The following is a 25,819-nucleotide window of genomic DNA, read 5'->3' as shown; positions in this document are numbered from 1 at the left end:
CTTTTATTTCTTGCTTTATTGCACCAAATTGACTGTTGTATATGTTTTGGGTACCATGATTCTGAGAGGAAAATAAGACTTTGTTCCATAATGGATTTCTATTTACTGGGTAAGACGCACAGCCTGAGCCCTAGTAAAAGGATTAAAGACAGATTAAATGCAGGCCCTTCGTTATTCAGAATACTGTCATCCATATTTTGCTTTCCTCCAGCAGTTTTCAGGGCAGGTTTTCTCCACCACAAGAGAGACATTTATAGATCAGTTATCTTCTCAAAAATAGAAAGTTACCTTTAGCAGTCACTAAAGGCTACATGAAAATTGTGTCACAAGGGTGGGACTTCAGAACAGGTCTAATTCTAGGCCATAATGAAGTATGTGGTGGTGCTTTGCCCTTCTTAGTACCTCTTTCCCTGGAATCATGATGATTTTACTGTTTACTGCCTGCAGTGTCCTGTTTAGGTTTCCCCTCTCCGAGCTGCATGAATGCTCCAGACTTCCTCCCAGTTCTCTTCCTTTATCAAAATGTAAGTGTTCTGAATCCTGTTACCCCAAGCTAGTTAATTGGACCTTCTTGTTAGGTAGCTCTTAACTGGAAAGCCATTGGATAAATTAAGGATGTATTACCTTTCTGGAGGGAATTACATTTTTTTACAATTTTATTGAGACATAATTTACATATCATGCAACTCATCCATTTAATGTATAGAATTCGATGGTTTTCTAGTATATTCACAGAAACCTGCAACCGTTATCACACTTAGTTTAAAAATACTACATCACTTCAAAGAAACCTCATACTCTTTAGTCATTACTCTCTTATCCCTATTTTCCCCCTACCCCTCTCCCTAGACCTAAGCAATCATGAATCTGCTTTTTACTTCTAGAAACTTGTCTGTTATGGATATGTCAAATAAATGAGATAATATAATATGTGATCTTTTGTGACAGTCTTCTTTAATTTTGCGTAATGTTTTCAAGGTTCATCCATGCTGTAGCATGTATCAGTAGTTTATTCTGTTTTATGGCCTAATATTATTTTCTTGTATGGATATACCACATTTTGTGTATCCATTTCTTAGTTGATCGGCACTTGGGTTGTTTTTAGCTATTTAGGTGTGTACCTAGGAGTAGAATTTTGGGATTTTATGGTAACTCGGTGTTTATCCATATGAGGAAGGCCAGATAGTTTTCTAAAGTAGCTGCACCATCTTACATTCACAACAGCAGTGTGTAAGATTCTGATTTTTCTACATCTTTGCCAGCACTATGATTTTCCTTAAAAAAAAAAAATTACAACCATCCTAGTAGGTGTGAAATGATATGCCCTGGTTTTGATTTGCATTTCTCTAGTGATTAATAACATTGGACATCTTTTTATTTGCTTTTTGGTCATTTGAATATCCTCTTTTGAAGAATATCTTTAGATCCTTCCCTATTTTTTAATTGGGTTGGTTTTTTTATTATTAAGTTATAACAGTTCTTTATATATTCTAGATACAAGTTTCTTATTGGATAAATGAATTGAAAGTATTTTTTCTCATTCTGTGGGTTGTCTTTTCACTTTCTTGATGGTGTCTTCCATGTACTAAAGTTTTTGTTTTTGATAAAGTCCAATTTATCTATTTGTTCTTTTTCAAAATAGTTTTGGTTATTTAGATTCATTGTAATTCCATATGAATTTTATTTTTCTTTATTTTAGAGAGAAAGAGAGTACAAGCAGGGGGAGAGGGGCAGAGGAAGAGAAAGAGAATGTGAGGCAGGTGACACGCTCAGCATGGAGCCCGATGTGGGGCTCATTGCCACGACCTGAGCCAAAATCAAGAGTCAGACACTGAACCGACTGAGCCATGCAGCCACCCCTCCATATGAATTTTAGGACTAGCTTGTCAATTTCTATAAAGAAGTCAACCAGCGTTTTGATAGGATTGCATTGGATCAAGTTGGAGATATTACTATATTAATAATGTTAATGATTCATGTCTGGATGCTTTAATTTGCATTTCTCTGAAGATGAATGATAGCACTTTTTCACACATTTATTGGCTTTTTGTATCTCTTCCTTTGTAAAGTGTTCCAGTCTTTTACATGTTTTTTTTTTTTTTTTTAATGTTTATTTTTGAGACAGAGCACGAGCGGGGTAGGGGCAGAGAGAGGGAGACACAGAATCTGAAACAGGCTCCAGGCTCTGAGCTCTCAGCACAGAACCCGATGTGGGCCTCGAACCCACAAACTGTGAAATCATGACCTGAGCTGAAGTCAGACACTCAACCAACTGAGCCACCCAGGCGCCCCTTTTACCTGTTTTAAAAATTGGATGGTTTGACTTTTTATTAGAGAGTTGTAGAAATTCTTTAAATATCCTAAATACCAGTTCTGTGTCATATATGTATTTTGAATATTTTCTGCCAGAGGTATCATTTGCCTATCCATTTTTTATTAATAGTGTCTTTGATAAATAGTTGTTAATTGTGTTAAATTCTAATTTCTATTTTTTTCTTTTATAATTGCTGCTTTTAAAAAATTTTATTTTAGAGAGACAGAGCAAGCAAGGGAGAGGGGGAGAGAGAGAGAGAGAGAGAGAGAGAGAGAGAGAATCTTAAGTAGGCTCCACGCAGAGCCAGATGCATGGCTCGATCCCACAATCTGTGATCATGACCTGAGCCAAAATCAAGAGTCAGACACTCAATCAACTGAGACACCTAGGTGCCCCTATAGTTGTTGCTTTCTATGTCCTGTTTATGAAAGCTTTGCCTATCCTCAAGTCATATAAATGTTCTTCTGTCTTTTCTCTTAGGATCTTCATAATATTAGCCTTCATATTTCAAATTATTTTCTGTGTGTACTGTAAATAAGTTATTGAGATTTTTTTTTCTTTCTATAGAGATATATAGTAAAACCTTGGTTTGTGAGCTTAATTTGTTCTAGAAACATGCTTATAATCGAAAGCACTTGTATATCAAAGCAAATTTCCTCATAAGAAATAATGGAAACTCAAATGATTCATTCCACAAGGCAAAAATATTCATATAAAAATGATTACAATACTGGGGCACCTGGGTGACTCAGTCGGTTAAGCGTCCAACTTTGGCTCACGTCACGATCTCACAGTTCATGAATTCAAGCCCTGCATCGTGCCCTGTGCTGATAGCTCAGAGCCTGGAGCATGCTTTGGGTTCTGTGTCTCCTTGTCTCTCTGCCCCTCACTTGCTCATGCTCTGTCTCTCTCTCTCTCTCTCTCTCTCAAAAATAAACATTAAAAAGATTAAAAAAATATTACAATGCTGTAATATAATACAAAATAATAAAGAAAATACAAAATAGAAGGAAAAATAACTGCACTTACCCTTGAAAACCTTCATGGCTGGTGTGAGGGAGACAAGAGAGAGGAGGGTAATTGTGTAGGACTTTCCCTATCACTAACAGAATCACTGCTGTCTATTGGCTCAGTGGAATCTTTTTGGGCATAGGGACAATTGTATACATTCGCACACATGTTGACTACAATACAGTATTAATAACCTTTTGTCACATACTGTATTTAAGGTAACCGGCAATAAGGCAGCAGAGGAAAGGGTCTCTATCTGCAGTCAGCCTGACCTAGAATGAAGCAAAGCATTCCTAAGCAAACTCTTGTATGGAAAAGCAAAGGACTGTCCACAGGTGCTTTGAAGTGGCAAAAAATGCTTTAGTGCCAGTTGTGGGCACCTACCAACATTCTGAAAAATCACTGATTGCTTCCAAACACCACAGCCTGAGATTGATCATCTGAGCATGGGAGAGGATCACTCACAATCCTGCAGTGAGAGAGAGAGAGAGAGAGAGAGAGAGAGAACACCACTGGCTTAGTTGTGATCATGTGACATTAGGCATCATGTGCTACTTGTATTGCCATTCATTGCTCGTTTATCAAGTTAAAATTTAAAGTGTTTGCTTAACTTGCAGAACACTCACAGAACAAGTTACTTGCAATCCAAGGTTTTATTGTATGGTTATTCAGTCACAATATTTTTTATAGTTTCTTTGAATCACTTTATTTCATAACCAGACCTTACAGACGTTCATTTTTTTTTTTTTTTTTTTTTAGTTTTTACCAACCTAGACTTTCACTTTTGCATTGTCTTCTGGTGGGCACTAAATTTTCATTTGGAAGTTTTAGGATGAAGAAAGGAAGAACTATGAATCTGCAGGTGGTCAGCTCTGTCTCAGTCAGCCTTGGCTGGATTCTTCTGTATACTGTATGATCACAAGTTTGAAAGAACAGTTATAAGGATGCAGTTAGTTCACTGAAAGAGAAAACTAAGTTTGCAAACAAAGGTTTATCTTAACCCTGAAAAATCAATTGATGGAGAAACTTTAAATATTCATATATTTTCCTCTCTGTTAAAACTCGAGTCTTGTTCTTTGGCTTAGACTATCTTCTTCCATCAAACAACTGTCAGACACCCAGAATCCATTATGGTTATAACACTGATATTCATGTAGCACTATGTGATTTATAAAATACTCTCACAGGTAGGTAGGTAAGGCAGTAATGATTTATCCAATTAAATAAGAGGGATGAGGGGCGCTTGGGTGGTTCAGTCATTTGAGCCTCTGACTCTTGATTTTGGCTCATGTTGTTATCCCAGTGTTGTGGGATCGAGCCCGGTGTCAGGCTCTGTGTTGTGCATGGAGCCTGCTTAAGATTCTGTCGCTCTCCCTGTCTCCCCGACTCGAGTTTGCTCACTCTGTCTCTCGCTCGCTCGCTGTCTCTCAAATAAACAAATAAATAAAGCACATTGCAGCGCTGACCGGCTAGGTAAGTTACCTGTGGTTATGAAGCTGGGGCTAGAATTTAGATCTGACTCTGTGAGTTCAGGGGCTCCACCTCAATATGTTACTGGGTAAGCATTCAGCTTTCTTGAGATGAAAAATAATGGTCTTGATCTCTGTGCATTTAAATCCTTCTCTCTCCCTTATTGCTCTGCTCCTCTTCCCTCCCATCTCAGTCTGTCTGTTGTCCACAGTGTCTGGCATTTGGCCAAAGAAATGGTTACAGGAAACCAATATACTTAATGTATACAAAATGTGCAGTCTGTTTAGCATCCATTCAGATTTGATGCTTTGGAATAACTTAGGAGATAGACTGAATTTGTTTTTAATATAGTAGTACATTTCTCCTAAAAATCATTAATTTTTTAGTCCTCATATCGTAAAAAAATTTTTTTGAGTGTAATTGACATACAATATTAAATTAGTTTCTGGGTGCCTGGGTGGCTCAGTGGGTTGAGTGTCTGACTTTGGCTTAGGTCATGATCTCACAGTTCGTGAGTTTGAGCCCCACGTCAGGCTCTGTGCTGACAGCTCAGAGCCTGGAATGTGCTTTGGTTTCTGTGTCTTCCTCTCTCTCTGCCCCTCCCCCACTTATGCTCTGTCTCTTTTCAAAAATAAACATTAAAAAATAAAAATAAATAACTAAATAACTTTCAAATATACAAGGTAGTGATTCTGCAAGTTTCTACATTATGCCATGCTCACCACAAGTGTAGCTACAATCTGTCACCATGCAATGCTATTACAATGTCATTGACTATATTCCTTATGCTGTGAGTTATATTCCTGTGACTTATTCATCCCATAACTGGAACCCTATATCTCTCACTTCCCTTCACCCATTTGGTATCCTCCCACCTCCCTCCCCTCAGGCAACCACCCGTTTGTTCTCTACTTATACCTTTTTTTTAGTTAATGGATTTTAATGTTTAGAGAAGTTTCAGGTTTACAGAAAAATTGAGCAGAAAGTCCAGAGAGTTACCTATACTGCCACTCTTCCACACACACATTTTTCCCTCTTATTAGCATTTTGTATTAGTGTAGCACATTTGTTACAATTGATGAGCCAAAATGGACAGACACACTATTCTTAATTAGAGCTCGTATTGTGTTTTGAGAAATGTATAATGATGTGTTTCCATTATTACAGAGTCATACAGAGTGACTTCCTTGCCCTAAAAAAACCACTGTTCTTCACCTCTTTGTCTTTCCCTTCCCCCAGCCCCTGGCAACCACTGATCTTTTTAGAATTTTCATACTTTGGCCCTTTCCAGAATGTCACATCATTGGAATTATACAGTATGTAGCTTTTTCAGACTGGCTTCTTTTACTTAGCAATATGCATTTAAGTCTTCACCATGTCTTTTCATAGCTTGAAACCTCATTTATTTTTATCACTGAATAATACTGCATCATATGGATATATCACAGTTTGTTTATTTTTTCGCCTTTTTAAGTATTTTCAACATCTGCTTCACTCTCATAAAGCACAAACGTGGATTTTTTTTAAGAGATGGGGAGAAAAAAAAACCCCTGCCTTTTAGAAAGTGAATTAAATTCCTCTGTAAAGGAAAGGAGTGGGGAGTGCACATTCTCTTCATATCTGAAAAGTTTAAACTGGACATACATAAACAGAAGAACTTTGAGAATCATTCCTATGTCCTTCTAGAATGGACACTGTGGGCAAGAGTGCCTTGGAAATCTGAATAAATAAGTTCATGATCATTGTGAGAACCTGAAAGTACTTTCCATAAAAATTCCTCTTTGTCTGTTGTCCAGTGTGTCAGGAAGCTGTCTGGGAAGCCTTCCGGACATTTTGGGATCGACTTCCTGGACGTGAGGAATATCGTTACTGGATGAATTTGTGTGAGGATGGAAACACAACTATATTTGAAATGGGCACAAATTTTAGTCAGTCTGTGGAACATAGAAATTTAATTATGAAGGTAAGTGTACTAACAAGGGCAGAATTGCTGGACTATTGTAGGAGTGCCTACACACAGCTCAGGCTTGAAGGAAGAAAGAGCAACACCAAACACCTGCATTACTTTTGTTGTTGAATTAGGCTATTTGAGTGAGCTGCCATAGGGCATGGCCGAGTCTTTGTATCCCTAGCTCTGGCTGTTAAAATAAACATTGTTGGGGCGCCTGGGTGGCGCAGTCGGTTGAGCGTCCGACTTCAGCCAGGTCACGATCTCGCGGTCCGTGAGTTCGAGCCCCGCGTCGGGCTCTGGGCTGATGGCTCAGAGCCTGGAGCCTGTTTCCGGTTCTGTGTCTCCCTCTCTCTCTACCCCTCCCCCGTTCATGCTCTGTCTCTCTCTGTCCCAAAAATAAATAAATTTTGAAAAAAAAAATTTAAAATAAACATTGTTAACCCAGTAAGAGCCTCGGGCTTATGTTTATAAATGTAAATATTTGGAAATAATACTCAGCAAAGGTTTAGGCTAAGAGTATAAGTCTGCGAGAGTCACTCTTGCCAAGGTTTTGCATATTATCAATTCAGAGTAGCTACCAATGACACTAAGATATAGTTCATTGAATAAATGTTTAGTAAAGTATAAATATGATTCTACTTAATGAATTTGCTTACTTATTTTCCTTCTTTTAGAGCTATCTTATTCTTAGCAAAGGATAAATAAGCATGCATATAGACAAATTACCTGCCCACCTTTCCCTTTTCGTGTAGCATGCATGTATTCATTATGAGAAAATAGAGAGTGAGAAGGGGGAGAGGCAGAGAGAGAGGGAGACAGAAGAACCAAAGTGGGCTCCGTGCTAGCAACAGAGAGCCTGATGCGGGCTCTGTCCCATGAACCTTGAGATCATGACCTGAGCTGGAGTCGGACACTTAACCAACTGAACCACCCAGGTGTCCCTCTTCTGTTTTTAACTGCTCAATATTAATAAATATGAGAATAGCTACCAGTTATGTATGTACCATGTACCAGGCCACATATTAAGCCTATTAAAAGCATATTTAATAACAACTCTACAAGGAGTTACTAATATCCGCAATTTATAGATAAGAACATTAGGCATCAGAGTTATTCCTTACTCTAGATTATAAAACCAGATGGGCTGGAGCTTAAAATCAAACATAGTTTTCTTTTTTAAAAAAGTTATTTTTTTACCCTTTACCATTGGGCCTTCCTTCTAGTCATTACCACTTTTGCAAATTGCAGTGGCTAATATGGAATAGCTATTAACTGAAAAAAAATACACATATACATATCTACACACATTTATATTTATGTCAGCATTGCGCATCTCAGTTGTGTCCACACTATGGAAATAGTTGACAGAGCAGCAAATACAGATGATGTATAGCAAATGTATAGTTAGTATTAGCATTAACAATAGCCTCTTGTGATATTACATTGCAAGGTATTTTTTTTTTTTTACAAGTGCAACTTTTAGAAAGGTAAGATCTAAAGGTGTTGGAAATACACTTTCAATGATTATTTAGTACAACATGGAGACAAAGGGGGTGATATGAGACCTGGATTGAATCTTAAATAACAAGTATAAGTGAGCCGAATGAGGAGTTTGGGATGAACAGTCCAGACAGAGGAGGATAGCACGAGACAGATGTTGATAGGGAATGACTTGGGCCAATATACGGGAAGGGTAGACAATAAGTGACAAGAGATCAGACTGGAAGCTGGAAGAGTAGATAACTCTGGGGATGATAAGAAACTGTTGATGTGGAAATGGGATTCAGAGCCACTGGCCAAGAAAGAATTCTTCAGGCATCTTTGGTGCAAAATGGTGGTTTTATTACAGCACAAGTGACAGGACCTGTGGGCAGGAAGACCTGCCCTGGGATTGCCCTGAGTAACTGATTATATACCTGGGACTTGGGGGAGGTAAAGTCGAGGGGAAGTTTGCAAAAAGATTTTTCTAATGCTAAAGAAGACTCACTGGATCCTGAAGGCCTAGCTATTGTCAAGCTAAGGTTGTTTTTACCTCAAGCGAAGCATTGACATTAAAACAGTTGAGAGTTCCTGAAGAAATGTCATACTCTGCCTGTCTCAAGTGTTTGTCAATGGGCTGCCGGTTATAAGGAAATTTAAATTTATCTACATTTCTTTTGCCTTTGTTCTCCACATTATAAGTAGGTGAGTCACAGAGGCTGATTGGACAGTTTTGAATTAAAAAGGTCATTATGGTTTCTATACACCATGGGGTGAATTGGAGGCAACAAGACTGGAGCAGGAAGACTAGTAATTACTGCATATCTGAGGAAATGAGGGTCCTAACTAGACAAAAGATAGAGAAAGGAAGCACAAGAGATGCAAATAGGAAAAAATACTAGTAGAACTCTGTGACAGGTCAGATGGGAGTGGGAGAAGAAGAAGGAATGGCCTGGGAAGCTTCCTCATTTCTAGTCTGGATGACTAAGACCAAGAACTTGGGCACAGAAGCAGCTTTGTAGATGTAGTGGGGAGATTGAGTTCACTTTTGAATGTGTTGTTTTGAGCAATCTGTGAAATGCGAATTGCCTGATTTAGGTTTGAAGCCAAGGAGAGTGGTTTGGGTTATAAATATAGCTGTAGGAGTCATCTGGCCTGACGTGGCAATTGAAAGCATTTAGACTGGCTGAGATTATTCTAGGAGAGTTTGTAGAGCAAGAAGAGCAATGAGTTATTTATAAATATCATGAGAGTTATTTAGAATAATAGTCTTTCCATTTTATAGAGGAGATATTGAGAGATTTGGGGGTTTGCCTTTATATCTAAGCAAGAGAAAATGGGACTTGAAGTTAGGTCTTCTAACTTAGTGTTCTTTTTATTATATTGGCCTCAAAACAAAATCACTAATTTAGAGGAAACTTAGGGACAGTTTGCTTTAGAATGTCCCAGAGGAGAAATCCAGTTATTGTTATAATTTATCTTTTTGTCTGAATTCTGGAGAAACAGATTTAGCATTTATTTTATCCACATGTCCCTATTATTCTATTATGAGAGTTTCCATAAACATGTTAGATCACAAAAAACTTTGATTCTAAGTCCATGGAAGGTTAATGTAAAACTCAACCAATCTCCAATCTATAGATCTTTTTGGAATGATTAGCAAGTGAAGTCTATTAATCTGTGCCCATTAAGAAAGAACACGGGAACTTTTGGAAACATAAACAGAGAGTGAGTGACAGGACATTCCCACAGTCACAAAACAAACTTGACATCATTAGTACCTTGCTTTAATTGTTTGCTTAACCATAGAGAAAAACAACATAGATTTGTAAAATAACAGTATAATGTTAGGGCATTAGTGTTTTCCATGCAGTACATTTTATGTACTGCCTATTAACTGTCATTAACTCACACAGTCATGTTTATCTTTGTTTTCCTTAGAAAATGACATATACAAAGGAAACTGTAAGCAGGTAAGTGTCTTTTTTTCCCCAATTTCATGTTTGGCAATTGAGATAGGTCATACCTATTCCAAGACTCACCCCCAATTTAATGGCTCTGTTCTATTTTCTTGCCAGTTCCTGCAGTCACCAGGGCTGTGGGTAAGTCCCAAATTGTTTTCCTCATCTTGAAGCCACTTCCCATTCAAGGCTACCATCACAGTCACTGTGCTTGTTTACTTTCTGAACTTGCCAGGAGGCAGACTTATTCCTTTCTCTTGAGTGAGAAAAAATAGACTTCTGGAAATGGAATATGGAATGATCTACTTAAGTTGAGGTTTATGCACTAATAGTAAAAATGTTATAAAATATTACACCTTAGTGGAGAATAGTTTATTAAATGGTGGTTGGTAGTGTGGATCACTTTACTGAGAAATGATGATTATGATCTTGAAATACAGGAATAACATGGAGTGCCTTGCGGGGCTCAGTCGGTTAAGCATCTGACTCTTCATTTTGGTTCATGTCATGATCTCACAGTTCATGGGTTCGAGCCCCACATCAGGCTCTGCACTGACAGTGTGGAGTGTGCTTGGGATTCTCTGTCTCCCTTTCTATCTGCCCCTCCCCCATTCATATTCTCTCTCTCTCTCTCTCTCTCTCTCTCTCTCCCCCCCCCCCCTCAAAAATAAGTAAACTTAAAAAAAAAGAAATATAGGAATAACACAACCTTGATGAATCCTGCAGTATTAGGATTCTTGGCTCTATTGGCCTTTAGGTTTAGGATTAAGGTCATTTCTGGGTCCTGAGCAATCGCAGTACAGAGCAGATCATGGAAGTGAGGAATTTAGTGTATAAGGATTAAAGATTTCAATTCTGTCCCTACTCAGAGTATCTAGATTATGCCAGTGTGGGAATGATTATATAGAAAAACACCATTAGGGCGGACAATCCAGATCAATGCCTCAAATGAGAGAGGAAGACAGATTGAAAAACCAGTTAGGTGAGTCAGTGCCTGGAGATCCAAGCTGGGCAGCAGAGGCCAGGCCAAAGCATAGTTGGAGTACACATGTGACTTAGTGGGGCATATGTAGGGGTCAGATCAAACATGAGTAAACAGAAGGGAAGGGGACTCTGTGGTCTCACTCATTCATACAACTAATGTTACCACTGGGTCTCTGCTGGGGCCTGGGATGAACACCCACTTAGATGCTGGGCCATGTGTTTTCTTAGGTGTGGGCTTTCACCACTGAGAAGCAGAGCTTGGAAGTTGCTTGTGATTGCCATTGCAACACCCAAGCAGTGAACTAAGTACTCTGGTGAGTCCCACCAGTCCTAGTAATCTTCATGATTGTAACTAATGAAATGGTGGCACATTTTACACATCTTATATAGTTAAGATGTATGTAAACAGCATAATGCATATGGCACTTAACCTAGAAGAAGCTCTGAAGTTTACTGGGAAGTGGATGTTAGCAAGTTTGTAGCTTGTGGGTTATTATCAAGTGGTGGAAGGAAGCTTACCTGAAATAGGGTGGACAATTGTAACACCATCTGAGAGTGAGTGTGGCTCATGGCACAGGGGTAGCCGGAAGATATGTAAGGTGTGGTGTGTGTACGTTTTGTGTATTCCTGTGTGGCTCACTTCAACTGGCTGCGGCTTTCTTTGGCTTCCTAGCATTTCTCACAATGAAATTATGCATAAATAAAGGAGAAATTTTGTGTTATGCTCATTTCTTGCTGTGATAATCACACTGGAACAAATTCATAAATAAGCATCATAGCAGGGCTCACTGAATCGTATATTTTTATTGATAAGGCACTGTCTGTTCTACGTATAAGGAACTGAAAATATGATTTACCGTGCTTAGAAAATAACATATGTACTAAAATAACAATATATGAAAATATAAATGAATATTGAGAAATTTAAAGTTTAAAGGATCTTTCCGATCTAACTAGAACAGATGAGGCTGGGGTGGGGTGAAAACTGCCAACCATGGTAGTTGCTGAAAGGGGTGACCTGGGGTTAGGTAACACTGGGAGTGAAACCATGGGAGTGGCTAGCCTAAGAATTCACTAAGCCCATCTTTATCCAACTTGAGTTCTTTTCTTTCTTTCTTTTTTTTTTTTTTTTTTTAATATTCATTTATTTTTGAGAGACAGAAACAGAATGTGAGCAGGGAGTCACAGAATCCGAAGCAGGCTCCAGCCTCCAGCTCCAGTCGGAGCTGTCAGCACAGAGCCCAACACGGGGCTTGAACCCACAAACTGCAAGATCATGACCTGAGCTAAAGTTGGATGTTTAAACCACTGAGCCACCCAGGCTCCCCTATCCAACTCGAGTTCTATAGTGATCCGTTGTAACCCTTTATGTGTTCTTCACTTTTCTATATTCAAATTTATTTTTATGATTTTTTTTGAGATTACTCTCGTATTCTCAGTGTTGAGATTCTTGTGTTAGATTTTATTGCTGCTGTAGCAAATTACCACAGACTCCGGTAGTTTAAAACAACACAAATTTGTCCTACAGTTACATAGCTCAGAAATCTGACGTGAGTCTCAAGATGTTGCCAGGTTTGCATTCCTTTCTGGAAACTGTAGTGGAGAATCTTTTTTTTTTTTTTTTTTTTTTGCCTTTTCCAGCTTCTAGAAACCACCCACGTTGCTTGGCTCATGACCCCCTTCCATCTTCAAAGCTAGTAATGGCTGGGCAAGTCTTTCTCACATTTCATCACTCTGACACTCTTCTGCCTCTTCTTCCACATTTAAGGATCCTTATGATTGTGCTGGATCCACCTGGATAAACCTGGCTACACTCCCCATTTTAAGGCCAGCTGATGAGCAACCTTAATTCCAACTGCTACCTTAATCCTCCTTTGTATGTAATTTAACATACTCACAGGTGCTGGGGATAAGGATGTGGAGGCCACTATTGTTCCTATCACAGTTCTCTGTAATTTAAATTGCTGCTTCTCTGTGAACTCTAACCCACCTGCTGACCTAAGCCTTGCATCAAATACTCTGTTCTGTATCACTTTAAGCTTCTCCTACTATCATCTGTCCGCTGTCTTAAAAAAAACAAACAAACAAACAAACAAAAAAAAAAACAAAAACAAAAAAAACCATTTTTCACCTTACTTAGGACCCTACATTTAATCTTACCTCTTAGACATCTCCTGATCATTGTTTCTCTCTCTCTCCTGAGTCCTCTCTCCTGAGTCTTCACCTTCTCCCATTACTAACTCCTTATGAGCATTTAAACATGCTCAAATCTCTCCCATGTTCCCTATTTACAAAAGGCCCTCCTCCAGCACTTGTCTCCATTATAGTTGCATATCTTGAAAGCATCTCCACTTAGCTCCAGTCAATGCTTAACCCCCTACCTTTTGGACTTCCTGTATAGTCTCCATAATCAGTACAAAGCCCCACCTACGTTATGTGTTCACCAAATAGTTGTTAAATGAATAATTGAGTTTCTGCTCAATTACCCAAGTTTATTATCAGGTCTCTGGTGATATTCTTAATATAAGAGCTGTTCTTTGGGATTTTATTTTGTACATCAATTAACTTACATTTGTAGTTGAGGATGCCTATCATGGATCACAAAACCAAATATACATTTTTTTTAAGCAAATGTTTTATTTTATTTGGTACATGTATATCCCTGCTCCATTATCCTGTTTTCTCTTATATTTGTTTAGCATTTCATATTTTTGTAATGCTTCTGCATATAATATTTCATTTAGTTTTCACCAATACCTTTGAGAAATAGGTAGGGTAGGGAAGTATTCCTGTTTTGGAGATTACGTTCTTGAGGCCCAGAGCAACTGAGATATTTTTCTAAGGTGTACACAAAGTTAATGATACTTCTGGGACCAGCACCAAGGATTCCTGGCTCTGTGCCTTGAGTTCTTTTGTGTCATGTTCTGATCACAGTTAACAGATTCAAGGGCAGAGCAGAGTATAGAGAATTGTCAAGGGGAGTAGTAATCTAGATGTGAAATTATGCTTATGCTCTGTGTGGCTATGCTATCTTTTGATACAGTCTCACCTGAATTCTGAGAGAATTAGGCAGTAGCGGTGAAGTAATAAATTATGTGCTGGCTGAGCTGAGGAGATGAAAATGTAGGAGGTTGTTTGTTGCTGGTATGAAGCTAAAGGTCTTAGCTGAACAACCTCAAATTTGTGGTTCGGCCTAGAAATGAACTAGTATTTCTGTCTCCAAACTCAATACAACTCTGTGTTCTAGTTCTGTTGTGACATTTTAGGGTATCTCTGCAGGAGGCATACCTAATGAGAACATGTTGAAAGGATTATTGTTGTTAAGTGTTTGTTTTTTGCTGTTTTCTGAAAGGAGAGTGGGAAAATGAGGGATTAAGAGTTGGAATGATTTGAATTACTGAGAGTTGCCTATTTACCATCATTAAAATAATGTTAATTTGAATTCAGTAAGTGAAATCTAGTTCTGCTGAAGTAAACAAACTTCTCCATTGTGAATGCTTCCTTAGAGAATTTACTTAAATTTAATTAATTATTTGCTTATTATTTTAGTTGCAGTATTTCTTTTTAATTTAAATTAAAAAAATTTTTAATTAAAGTATAGTTGACATACAACTTTTTGTCACTCAACATAACATAGTCATTCAACAATTATATAATCACAAAATGCTTACCACCATAAGTGTAGTTACCATCTGTCACCATACAAGGTAATTATTATATTATTGACTGTATTTCCTATGCTTCATCCTTATCCCTGTGGCTTATTATTTATCAAATGTGATTTGGTGTGGGGGACAATTTGACTGATACCATGTGAGGTCTGGTTTCTTGGCCACGTCATCCCAACTTCCAGTTCTAGTTACTGTGCTGTGCTTTGGCCCCTCTGTCTTGCTTTGACCTCTTTGTTCTCATAGCTGGTTCCTCTCCGTAGCTCTCCAACTTTGACTGGGTTTCCTTTCCGCTTTCTGGGACCTCACACACTGTGACCTTTAGGTCATTAAGTTTATGTAAGCTGTTATCATTGCAACCATGTTGTTTGCCCTTCTAGTCAATATGGCTCACGTAAAGACCATGTTGTGAGGAATTAAGATGAGTGAGAGTGAGGTTTCTCAATCAAATGGACCTGTTTTACATCATAGCTCCTCTATTGTCTAATTGTGTGACTCTGAGCAAATTCTTAACCTCTTCTAATATTAGTTTCCTCATAGGTATAAATGGGGATATTAGTATCTTCCTTTTAAGATTGTTGACACAATTAAGTGAGTTAACCATGATAAAACACTTAACACAATGCATGATTTATGATAAATTTAGTTGTACTCATTCTTTTTTTTTTTTTTAATTTTTGTTTTATTTTAGAGAGAGAGAGAGCATAAGTGCGGTGAGGAGAGGCAGAGGGAGAGAGACAGAATCTTAAGCAGACTCCATGCTCGGTACAGAGCCTAACCCAGGGCTCAATCCTATGACTCTGGGGTCATGACCTGAGCTGAAATCACGAGTTGAACACTCAACCAACTGAGCCACCCAGGTGCCCCCAGGTGTACTCACTCCTGCTGGTGTTATTATTGAAAAGGGAACTAGATACTGTTAGGAATTTTAAGTATAGCCTTGGGCCATATCAAGTCATTGTGTCATGCAGGAAAAATTGCTTTATTCATTTTTTCATCTATAAAATGAAGGTATTGGCAGGGTTCTACTTTGTGGACAACTGATAGATCCTATTCAGGCCTGATTATGTTAATGTCTGTCTCAAATGCATTTGAATCTTATTGCTTTTAGCTCTATTCCCTGCAACTTGAGAAACCTCTTGATGCTTTCTCATCACCCAGGCCCTTTCTCCACTCATCACTCATAATAATGACTTATCCAGATGTCATATTCCTTAGGTTCTTCTAGATGACAGGTCACTGAGAAGCAATTTCCTGCAAATGCACTATAAAATAACCAAAAGTGATAGGTTTAGTGTAATGGTTTAATATGTTATTCTTTCTAGGTAGTATTTTTAAAAAGCAGAAGAATCTTTATGAGATTTGTAAAAACTCAGTTTCTCAAATTTTCTTTCTTTTATTTTTTTTAAAGATTTCTTTATTTTTTAAGTAATCTCTACACACACCATGGGGCTCAAACTCACAACCCCAAGCTCAAGAGTCACTCACTCTACCAACTGAGCCAGCCAGGTGCCCCAGTTTCTCAAATTTTCTACCAAAGCTTGGGAGTTTAGGGAACATTGCCCTAGTTGATTCCCCAACTCCACTGCCAGTCATGAAATGTCTTTGAAAGATCTTAATATCTTAATACTAACTTTAACTTTATAGTCGACTCCACAATATAGCCGTGTTTGTTTTAATATTAAAATGTTTTGAGTTACACATTAGTTCTTACTTAGTTCCCTACCTGCCTATGCTTCAAGTAAAACTGATGCTTCAGTATGTATATCATGTTTGTCTGGTGGCTTTGAGTAACCCCCTACACCCGCCCCCCAATGACCTTATTTAGAGCACTAGGACAATCTAAAGGAGTGCTTCTGAAGATGGGAGTCACTGGCACATTGGCAAGTCTGTGAGGGAGACATTTTTGACTGTAATCACATCACCTTGGGAAGCTGACTTTTGTAAAGTTGAAGACAGTTTTCAACTCTTAACAGTAATGTCATCAGCATCCAATAGATATAATCACCATCCAACTCCTTTGTAAAAGTTTAGTGGAACATCCCTTTTCCCTTAGGACATATCCACAAACTTTAAAGTTCTAAAACTTCCTAAAATTACTATACTTTAAATTTTATATTTTGGGGGTATGTGGAAATTTGGACTTGCAGAAACCTATTTTCTTTCCTTTGGAGGAGGGACTTTTCCAATTGTTTCGATTTTTTCTTCTTGTTGCAGAGCATCATGGTTAAAGGATAGCTGGTTACTTGTAGCCTGTTAGCAGTATGACCTATAGCAAGTCATTTCTCTAAACTTGACTTTCTTTTTTAAAAAAATTTTTTTTTCAACGTTTATTTATTTTTGGGACAGAGAGAGACAGAGCATGAACGGGGGAGGGGCAGAGAGAGAGGGAGACACAGAATTGGAAACAGGCTCCAGGCTCTGAGCCATCAGCCCAGAGCCCGACGCGGGGCTCGAACTCACGGACCGCGAGATCGTGACCTGGCTGAAGTCGGAGGCTTAACCGACTGCGCCACCCAGGCGCCCCTCTAAGCTTGACTTTCTATAAATAAAAACATTTTATGATTTCTGTGATCCCTCAAATGAGATGAGATTTGTGGGTTTTTTTCCCCCTTAGCAGCAAGTACCCTCCTACCAGTACTATTTGTTAAATTTGTAATCATTTATTTGTTGTCTATTTTCTGTAAGACTATAACTTTAATAGATCATGTTTGTTTTGTCCACACAATATTCCCAATGTCTTGTACACTGCCTGGCTAATAGTATTTTTTATTAATTTATCCTAAAAATATCTATTTAGTGCCTACCAAATACTAGATGCGTAGATACTATTTTAGGTTAGAGATAGAGTAAAAATATGAGATTCCTAATCTCAAAGAATTTATATTCTTTTTTTTTTTAATTTTTTTTTTCAACGTTTATTTATTTTTGGGACAGAGACAGAGCATGAACGGGGGAGGGGCAGAGAGAGAGGGAGACACAGAATCAGAAACAGGCTTCAGGCTCTGAGCCATCAGCCCAGAGCCCGACACGGGGCTCGAACTCACAGACCGCGAGATCGTGACCTGGCTGAAGTCGGACGCTTAACCAACTGCGCCACCCAGGCGCCCCAAGAATTTATATTCTTAACTGCAGTCCTGTTCAATAGAACTTTCTGCGATGAAGGATATGTTCTTTACTGTGCTTCCCAATATGATAGCCATTAGGCACATGTGACTGTGGAACACTTGAAATGTGGCCAGTATGAATAAGGAACAGAATTTTAAACTTTATTTAATTTTGGTTAATTTAAATTACCACATAAATCCAGTGACTACCATGACAATGCCATTCTAGAGGATTAAGAGATTAGAGACAGAGATAAAGAAGTAGATAAATAAATCAACAAATAATTTCACATAGTGATAATAACTGAGAAGAAATCAAACAGGCGATAAAATAGTAAGTAGGGAAGTACTTTGTATAGGGTGATTCTACTTGAGTAGAAATCAATACATGTAAGATAAATGAATTATGAAAACTATTATTTCTTAAACCTTGTTAAATCAGTACTTGGGTTTGGAAACACTTGTTTGGAGATCTAATGAGTTCCTTTTGGGAAAATAAACCCCAAAATATATCCACATATTTCTATCATTTTTATTAATATTAAACATTTTTTACCTTAGCCCCGAATTGTCATCTCCAGTTCCTGTTGGTGATGCCCCAACATCAGGAGGTATGTTCTTGTGCATTTATTCACTTTTTAAAAATTATTTGTGGTTTAAGATGATCTTATAAGCAAGCACATGTTCCACCTCACATTTAAAAAGTACCAGGCTTCTCTCTCCTTATATGTTGTTCAAGAGTCTCAAGAAAAAGTAATTGTGCTTTCATTTATTTTAAGGCATTATGTTGTGGGTACTTAAAGACCTTTAGTTATTAAGTATAATAAAAATCAGAAAACTACTTAATACAAATGTATGACCTAAAGAATTACTTTAAGGCAAACACTCTGTAACCACTGCTTATGCCAACAGGTAGAACCTTTCTAGTTCCACCATTTGTCATTTGTCTTCTACGAGTTTCTCTGAGTAAGGATTTTTTTTATTGCATTCTGTGGTGTACTTTAACATGTTTTCTTGATTTTTGTATTTCCTATGAATTGGAAGTTGCTTTCTTTATTTTTAATTTTTTTAAAAAAGTTTTTCCTTATTGCAAATTTCAAACATATACAAAAAAATAGAATAGCACAATGAGGCCAAGCTTCAACAATGATAAATTCCTAGCCAGTGTCCAACCTTCACCCACTTTCCCTATTGGGTAACATTATATTTTTCAGTATCTGTCCCTTTACTAGGTAGCTCCTTAAGGATAAAAATTTTGTCTGTATCCTTAACAAATCTTACATAGTGGCTGACATATAGTAGGTGCTCTTTAAATGCTTGTTGCTTGAATGAATGAGTTGTAATTATTTTCTGTTCTAGGAAGATTCTATGCAAATGTTTCTTAAGGTTAGAATGTACTGAATTTCCAGGATGACAAAGCAAATGACTTACAGGAATGGTTTTGAAGTCAGCTTCGTTATTTCCTGATATGATTCTGACTTAGGGACTACGTTCATGTACATGTTTTTGTTTTTCTACTTAGGTGCTGTTGTCAGTGTTCCATATCCAGGGGTGACCACCTCTGAAGGTATCTCAGAAAGCAGCAAGGAGAGGCCTGGGGAGAGTGTGAGTGATGCTCTGTTTTGTTATTTAGTTTCTAACATGGAGAACGGGGTTAAGAGAGACTTATGTTCCACTGCTAAACTGCACAAAACTTCATGTGGTTTCCTTTATGGAAATGTAGATTCTAAAACCAGTATATTAAAAAGAACCTAAGATTCCTTGGAGAGTTGAGTCAATCTGCTTTTGCAAGAGAGAGCTTCAAGTTGTAAATGAAATAACTTGTGCTTGGGGAATTATCATGGTAAACTCATTGTCACTTGTGGGCTTTGTGACATAATTTACTGTCATTTTCGTATGTTCTTCTATTGCCCTGTCTTCTTCAGAGGAAAAGGATGTAGGTTTTATGCAGTTGAAAAATCAAGAAATACCGTGTTTTTTAAATGCATCATTGTTAACAGTAACCTGTCCATGAAACAATATTAAGTTTACTTTCTGTAACATTCAGTTTTAAAAAGAAAGTACACAGGCTGCCTAGGAAGATAGAAATATTTTGTTAGAAATTTTGTTAAATATGAATTTTTAAAGTTTTGGGGTTCATAAATCTTATATTACTTAATACAGTGCGAACTCTGATTGAACATATTCACTAGAAAGATGCAATTTAGTTACCTTGCACATTTTCTTCCAATTTCAACATTTTAACTTCTGTGAAATCATGTTACATCAGCCTCCTCTGCCTCCCCACCTTCCCTCTCACTGAACAAAGCTGGTAGTAATATTGGACCCCTGAGTTGATTCCTGAGTCAATACATTTACCCTCTGTACAACTTCGTCCAGACTAGATGGTGCTGGGAAATATTGTCATTCAATAAATATTTGTGAATGAATGAATAAAAAGTGATACCATGGATTTGAACTTGAAGCACAATAGTTATGGTTTAGGTATGGGAACATTTATGGAATGAGATAGAATTCCCTATAATAAACATGAAGGAATTGTACATAATTGAATTGTATATAATTGGAACATTAATATCTAAAAGAGAGGATAATTTCAAGCCAATTTATAGAATCAGTAAGAAAACAAAGCAGTATAAAGATACCTAACAAGAATTAGATCCCTGTACTCTAGTTCAAAATGAAGCCCGAAGTTATTTTTACAGTTCATTTTTTCCTTATTTTCCTAATTTTCCATCTACTGTTTTAGAAACTGTATACCTCATTTCTGTTTTGCTAGTAGTTACCCTATATGCTACTTAATATGTAATATATTATTACATATAATATTTGTAATACATTCTATATATATATATATACTCTATAAATTACCCCATGAATTATAATGTATAATCTAGCAAAATGTAAGTTTTTCAAATCTTTTTTTTTTTTTAATTTTTTTTTTCAACGTTTATTTATTTTTGGAACAGAGAGAGACAGAGCATGAACGGGGGGCGGGGGCAGAGAGAGAGGGAGACACAGAATCGGAAACAGGCTCCAGGCTCCGAGCCATCAGCCCAGAGCCCGACGCGGGGCTCGAACTCACGGACCGCGAGATCGTGACCTGGCTGAAGTCGGAGGCTTAACCGACTGCGCCACCCAGGCGCCCCAGTTTTTCAAATCTTAATCCTTATCTTGAGCAATGAGGAACACTAGAACATTGTTACTCAAATAATCCCTTTACTGATTTATATTCTATTTTTAAATATTTTTGTTCTTTCTTTCTCTTTTAGTTTTCTTTTTAATCCCACAAGCTAGACAGTATTATGTTTGTTTCACATAAAATTTGTTTTACACTTACGTGGATGTGTATTATTTTATTTTCATAAAATTCTTTTTGTGCATTAAAAATTTTTTTTAATGTTTATTTATTTTTGAGAGACAGAGAGAGAGAGCGAGAGAGCACACAGCAAGGGTCAGAGAGAGAGGGAGACAGAAGACCCCTGTCAGGCTCTTAGCTATGGAAGCCTGATGTGGGGCTTGAATCCACGAACCATGAGATGATGGCCTGAGCTGAAATCAAGAGTCAGATGCTCACCTGACTGAGGGACCCAGGCGCCCCTTTTTTTGTGCATTTGAGATCTCCCTTCTAGGATAATTTTCTTTTTGAAATATATGCTTCTAATAATACCTTAGTGAGTCTCTCATTGGTTCATTTTAAGATTTTGCTTGTCTGAAAATTTCTTTATTATTTCCTTATTCTAGAAAAAAAATTTTAAATGTTTATTCATTTTGAGAGAGTGCATGCACACGTGCACACATGGGGAAGGAGCAGAGAGAGAGGGAGAGAGAAGCCCAAGCAGGCTCCATGCTGTCAGCACGCAGCCCCATGTGGGGCTCAGTCTCCTGAACTGTGAGGTCATGACTTGAGCTGAAATCAAGAGTTGGATGCCTAACAACTGAGCCACCCAGGTGCCCTGAATCTTTTTTTTTTAATTGAAGTATAGTTGACACACAATATTACTTTAGTTTCAGGTGTATGACATCGTAATTTGATAAGTCTGTACTTATTCTATGCTCACCAGAAGTGTAGCTATATTCTTCACCATTATGTGGGAGTCTTTGATCTGACCTTTCAAAATGTACAGACCTTTAACTTTTTATCCTATCCCTTTTGTGGTATTTAAAACTAAAGTCTAGGTTACAAAGGATCAGCAGATATACTGTGTACTCATGCAACACTGATTCATCTCTCTTGATTTTTCTAACCTGTTTTTCTTGACCTGTTAGGATTTCCTTAACTTTCTTGCAAACCACCTATGCATTAGAAACATTAAAAAATATTTATTCAGCACTTCAGGCTTTCTGTAGCAGCAAGATTACTAAGGATATTTCTTTTATAATAATACTGGGAATGGAAGTTTCTGTCCAAATTTAGCAAGATAAAATTTAATATTAAAAATGCAAAATTTTGTATAAAATTACATATGACTAAGAGTTTTTATTGATGTTAGTCTCTATATGAATCAGCAGTATGATGCAGTTACTAGGGGAGAGCTAGTAAAAACTAGTGTAGCTGTACGTTGCATTAATAGAAATATAGAATCTGTTATAATAGGTGGTATCCTATCATGTTTTAATTGATCAGACCTCACTTGTGTATACCACACTCTAAGGAAGATATTAAGAGCCTGAGAAATGTCTGGAGGAGAGGAGCTAAAGGAGTCAGGGAAGTCATGATAGCTGTCTATACTTATTTGAAAGGCTGTCTGGCGACTACAATTTTTATATATGTCCCAGATTACAGAACTGAGATCAGTGGTGGAACTTATAGGAAAATATATTTGGGCTTAATATTAAGAACTTTGGATGGAAGTGGGTGAAATGGGTGGCAGGGACAAGATGTATAAATTTCTAGTTATAAAATGAATATGTCATGGGGATGTAAAGTACATAATGTAACTGTAGTTAACAATACTATATTGCTTATTTGAAAGTACTTAGGAGAGTGGATCTTGAAAGTCCTCATCACAAGAAAAAAATTTTCTGTGTATGTGATGGATGTTAACTGGAATTATTGTGATGATCATTTTTCGATACATAAAAATATTGAATCATTACATCGTATACCTGAAAGTAATGTATGTTTGTTATATATCAGTTATACCTTAATAAAAATGCCAAAAAATATATGTGTCTGATATGTGCCTGTTACTGTTTTAGGAGGCATACTGATAAGTAAACATGCACTATAATCTCTGTATGGTATGCACTATGATAGGGCAAATGCAGAATGAAGTAGAACATTAGGAGCACTGGGTCAGTTTTGAGGGGGCAGTTCTGAGAAATGTTCTGATGGGAGTGAGGTCTGAACTGAGGGTGAATAGAACTTACCAGAAGAAGAGAAAGGTGAAGGGTCTTGGTCTGAGGTCTCAAAGCAAAGGGAATAACACTGCTTAGGCCTGAGATGAGAGAATTAGACCATTCCTTGGTCTGTAAGTAGGAATTTAACATGGCTGGAGTAGATAGTGAAAGGGGGAGGGGAGGAAGATGAGGCTGGAAAAGGGAAGCAGGAACCAAGTTGTGAAGGGCAAAGAAGAAAAAAAAATTAAAGAACTTTCCAACCGTGAGAGCTTTTTCATATGAAATGTAATGGTCTGTCTTTGAAAATCATGACTCTTTCTCATCAGAGACATTTAAACGGAAGATGAGCAGCCATTTGTCAGGGATATTGTAGAGAGAATTTCAAGCATCACAAGGGCTGGTAGGATCATTGAGGTTCTTTCCTATTCTGAGGTTATGAAGGTCTGATTATATGATCTATCAAGGATAAAAAATGATACACTGAAGCATAGCCTCTGTAGTCTCTTCCTGACTCTGCTATTGGGTTGCTCTGAGCCCTTAGGCTAGCCATTCTTCCATTCCAGCCCCTCTTCTTGTGTATCAAAATGGAGGAACTTGGATGAGCTCAAGTGTATCTGCCATGTAGCAGTTATTACTATAGCATTCTAGTAGCGATATTTTATTTCCCTCATTTTTTTTACATTTATTAACTGGAATTCATCCATAAGAGACTATGTCGACTCTCATTTATTTATTAAATCATCTATTTCTATCAATATGAACTCATGGATATTTATTTTATTCTTTGGATTATAATCAGTTATTTATTTTGTTCAAATTGTTACAGCATTGGCCACTGGAAGACCTGGATATTACTGTTACAGAATACAAAATGTTCATTGATACTGTTTCAGATTCCACACAGCAACTAATCTTTAAGTAATTACCACTTGTTGAGTTTGGTGTAGTATCTAAAAAGAATCTGTACATGAACATAAGAGAAGGGAAGCAAAAATAATATGAAAACAGGGAGGAGGACAAAACATAAGAGACTCTTAAATATGGAGAACAAATTAGAGGGTTACAGGAGGGGCTGTAGGGGAAGATGGGCTAAATGGGTAAGATGCATTAAGGAATCGACTACTGAAATCATTGTACTATATGCTAACTAACTTGGATGTAAATTAAGAAAATAAATTAAAAAAATAAAAAGTATCTGTACAATTTTGAAAAGGCTATTAATATATTTCCCCCTTCCTGGGGCACCTGGATGGTGCAGTTGGTTAAGTGTCTGACTCTTGATTTTGGCTCAGGTCATGATCTCACCATTGATGAGATCGAGTCCCACATCGGGCTCTGTGCTGACAGCAGTGCCTGCTTGGGATTCTCTTTCTTTCTCCCTCTGTCCCTCCCCCCGAGTGTCCCTCTGCACTCTCTCTTGCATGTACATATGAGCTCTCTCTCTCACAAAATAAACATTCAAAATATATATTATATATATATCTATATATCTGTGTCTATGTCTATGTGTATCTAATTTCTCCCTTCCTTAATACTTTTCTTCATATACTTCAACTAAAACAACATAGTGCTACTGATTGAATGTAGAAGCAGATATGAGAATCTACTGTCTTCTTATTAAGCCAACCAAATTAAAGAGTATGTAAAAATGTAAACAATGTTACATGTTAATTTTTTATTTTGCAAAATATGTTATTACTTTTTACAATGCAAGGAGTTTATTATTTTTAAGTGAATTAACAAATATTTTAAAATTTCTCTTTTAATTTTTTGTTTGGTAAATATCTATAGAGATAGTCCAAAAAAAAACCCAAATGTCTTTATATTTCTTAATGATTTTTAAGAGTTCGAGGGGTCCTGAGACCAAAAAATTTGAGGACAACTCTTCTAGCCTATTTTTAGATGATAATATTAGTATAGTCAACTCTTTTAACTCACAGATGGTCAACTTTGGTGGTTATCTGGAAATTTTTCCGGTCTTTCCCTGAAGCAGTCTTTGTGTGTTCAAAGGAATGTACAAATGCACAGTAATTTTAATATTAGCCTATGTCTTAAAGTCTACCCAGCTAGTTCCAAAGTCAAACACTATATAAAAGGCCATCATTAGCAGTTTCTTTTGGCACAGTGTCTGATATATAGCAATCAGTAGGTATTTGTTGGTTGCATGAGTAAACATTGACATTTTTTTGCCTTTTCTCTAAAAATCCAGATTAGTAATGAAATTGAGAATGTCATGGAAGAAACCACAAAACCAGCAACTGAGCAGATTGCAGAGTTTAGTATCCACCTTTTGGGAGAGCAATATAGGGAAGAACTACAGGATCCCTCCAACTTTCAGCACCAGCACCTTGTAGAAGAGTTTATTTCAGAGGTGGGTGATTTTTTGGTTTTCTTTCTTCCTCCTTTCCTTTCCTTTCCTTTCCTTTCCTTTCCTTTCCTTTCCTTTCCTTTCCTTTCCTTTCCTTTCCTTTCCTTTCCTTTCCTTTCCTGTTTTTCCCTTCCTTCCTTCCTTCCTTCCTTCCTTCCTTCCT

At 37.3% G+C, this 25,819-nt stretch overlaps 1 protein-coding gene across 4 annotated transcripts in view; it reads left to right on the top strand.

The window, feature by feature from the left end:
• IMPG2 (interphotoreceptor matrix proteoglycan 2) overlaps nucleotides 1-25,819 on the top strand; it is an 85,585-nt gene that overhangs the window by 6,000 nt on the left and 53,766 nt on the right. For 2 of the 4 annotated variants that reach the window (XM_040484373.1, XM_040484372.1), the window contains exons 3-8: nucleotides 6,592-6,758; nucleotides 10,167-10,198; nucleotides 10,304-10,327; nucleotides 18,507-18,556; nucleotides 19,468-19,550; nucleotides 25,498-25,659. In XM_040484373.1, coding sequence (XP_040340307.1) covers nucleotides 6,592-6,758; nucleotides 10,167-10,198; nucleotides 10,304-10,327; nucleotides 18,507-18,556; nucleotides 19,468-19,550; nucleotides 25,498-25,659 — 518 coding nt within the window. Of the gene's footprint in view, nucleotides 1-4,084; nucleotides 4,188-6,591; nucleotides 6,759-10,166; nucleotides 10,199-10,303; nucleotides 10,328-18,506; nucleotides 18,557-19,467; nucleotides 19,551-25,497; nucleotides 25,660-25,819 lie in introns of all 4 variants that reach the window. The other 2 variants (XM_040484375.1, XM_040484374.1) reach the window with 2 other exon arrangements.

Source organism: Herpailurus yagouaroundi, unplaced genomic scaffold (assembly GCF_014898765.1).
Source record: "Herpailurus yagouaroundi ecotype Mexico unplaced genomic scaffold, PumYag 162, whole genome shotgun sequence".
NCBI classification, from domain to species: domain Eukaryota; kingdom Metazoa; phylum Chordata; class Mammalia; order Carnivora; family Felidae; genus Herpailurus; species Herpailurus yagouaroundi.
Note: the sequence above shows the minus strand (reverse complement) of the source record. Positions and strands in the feature narration are given on the sequence as shown.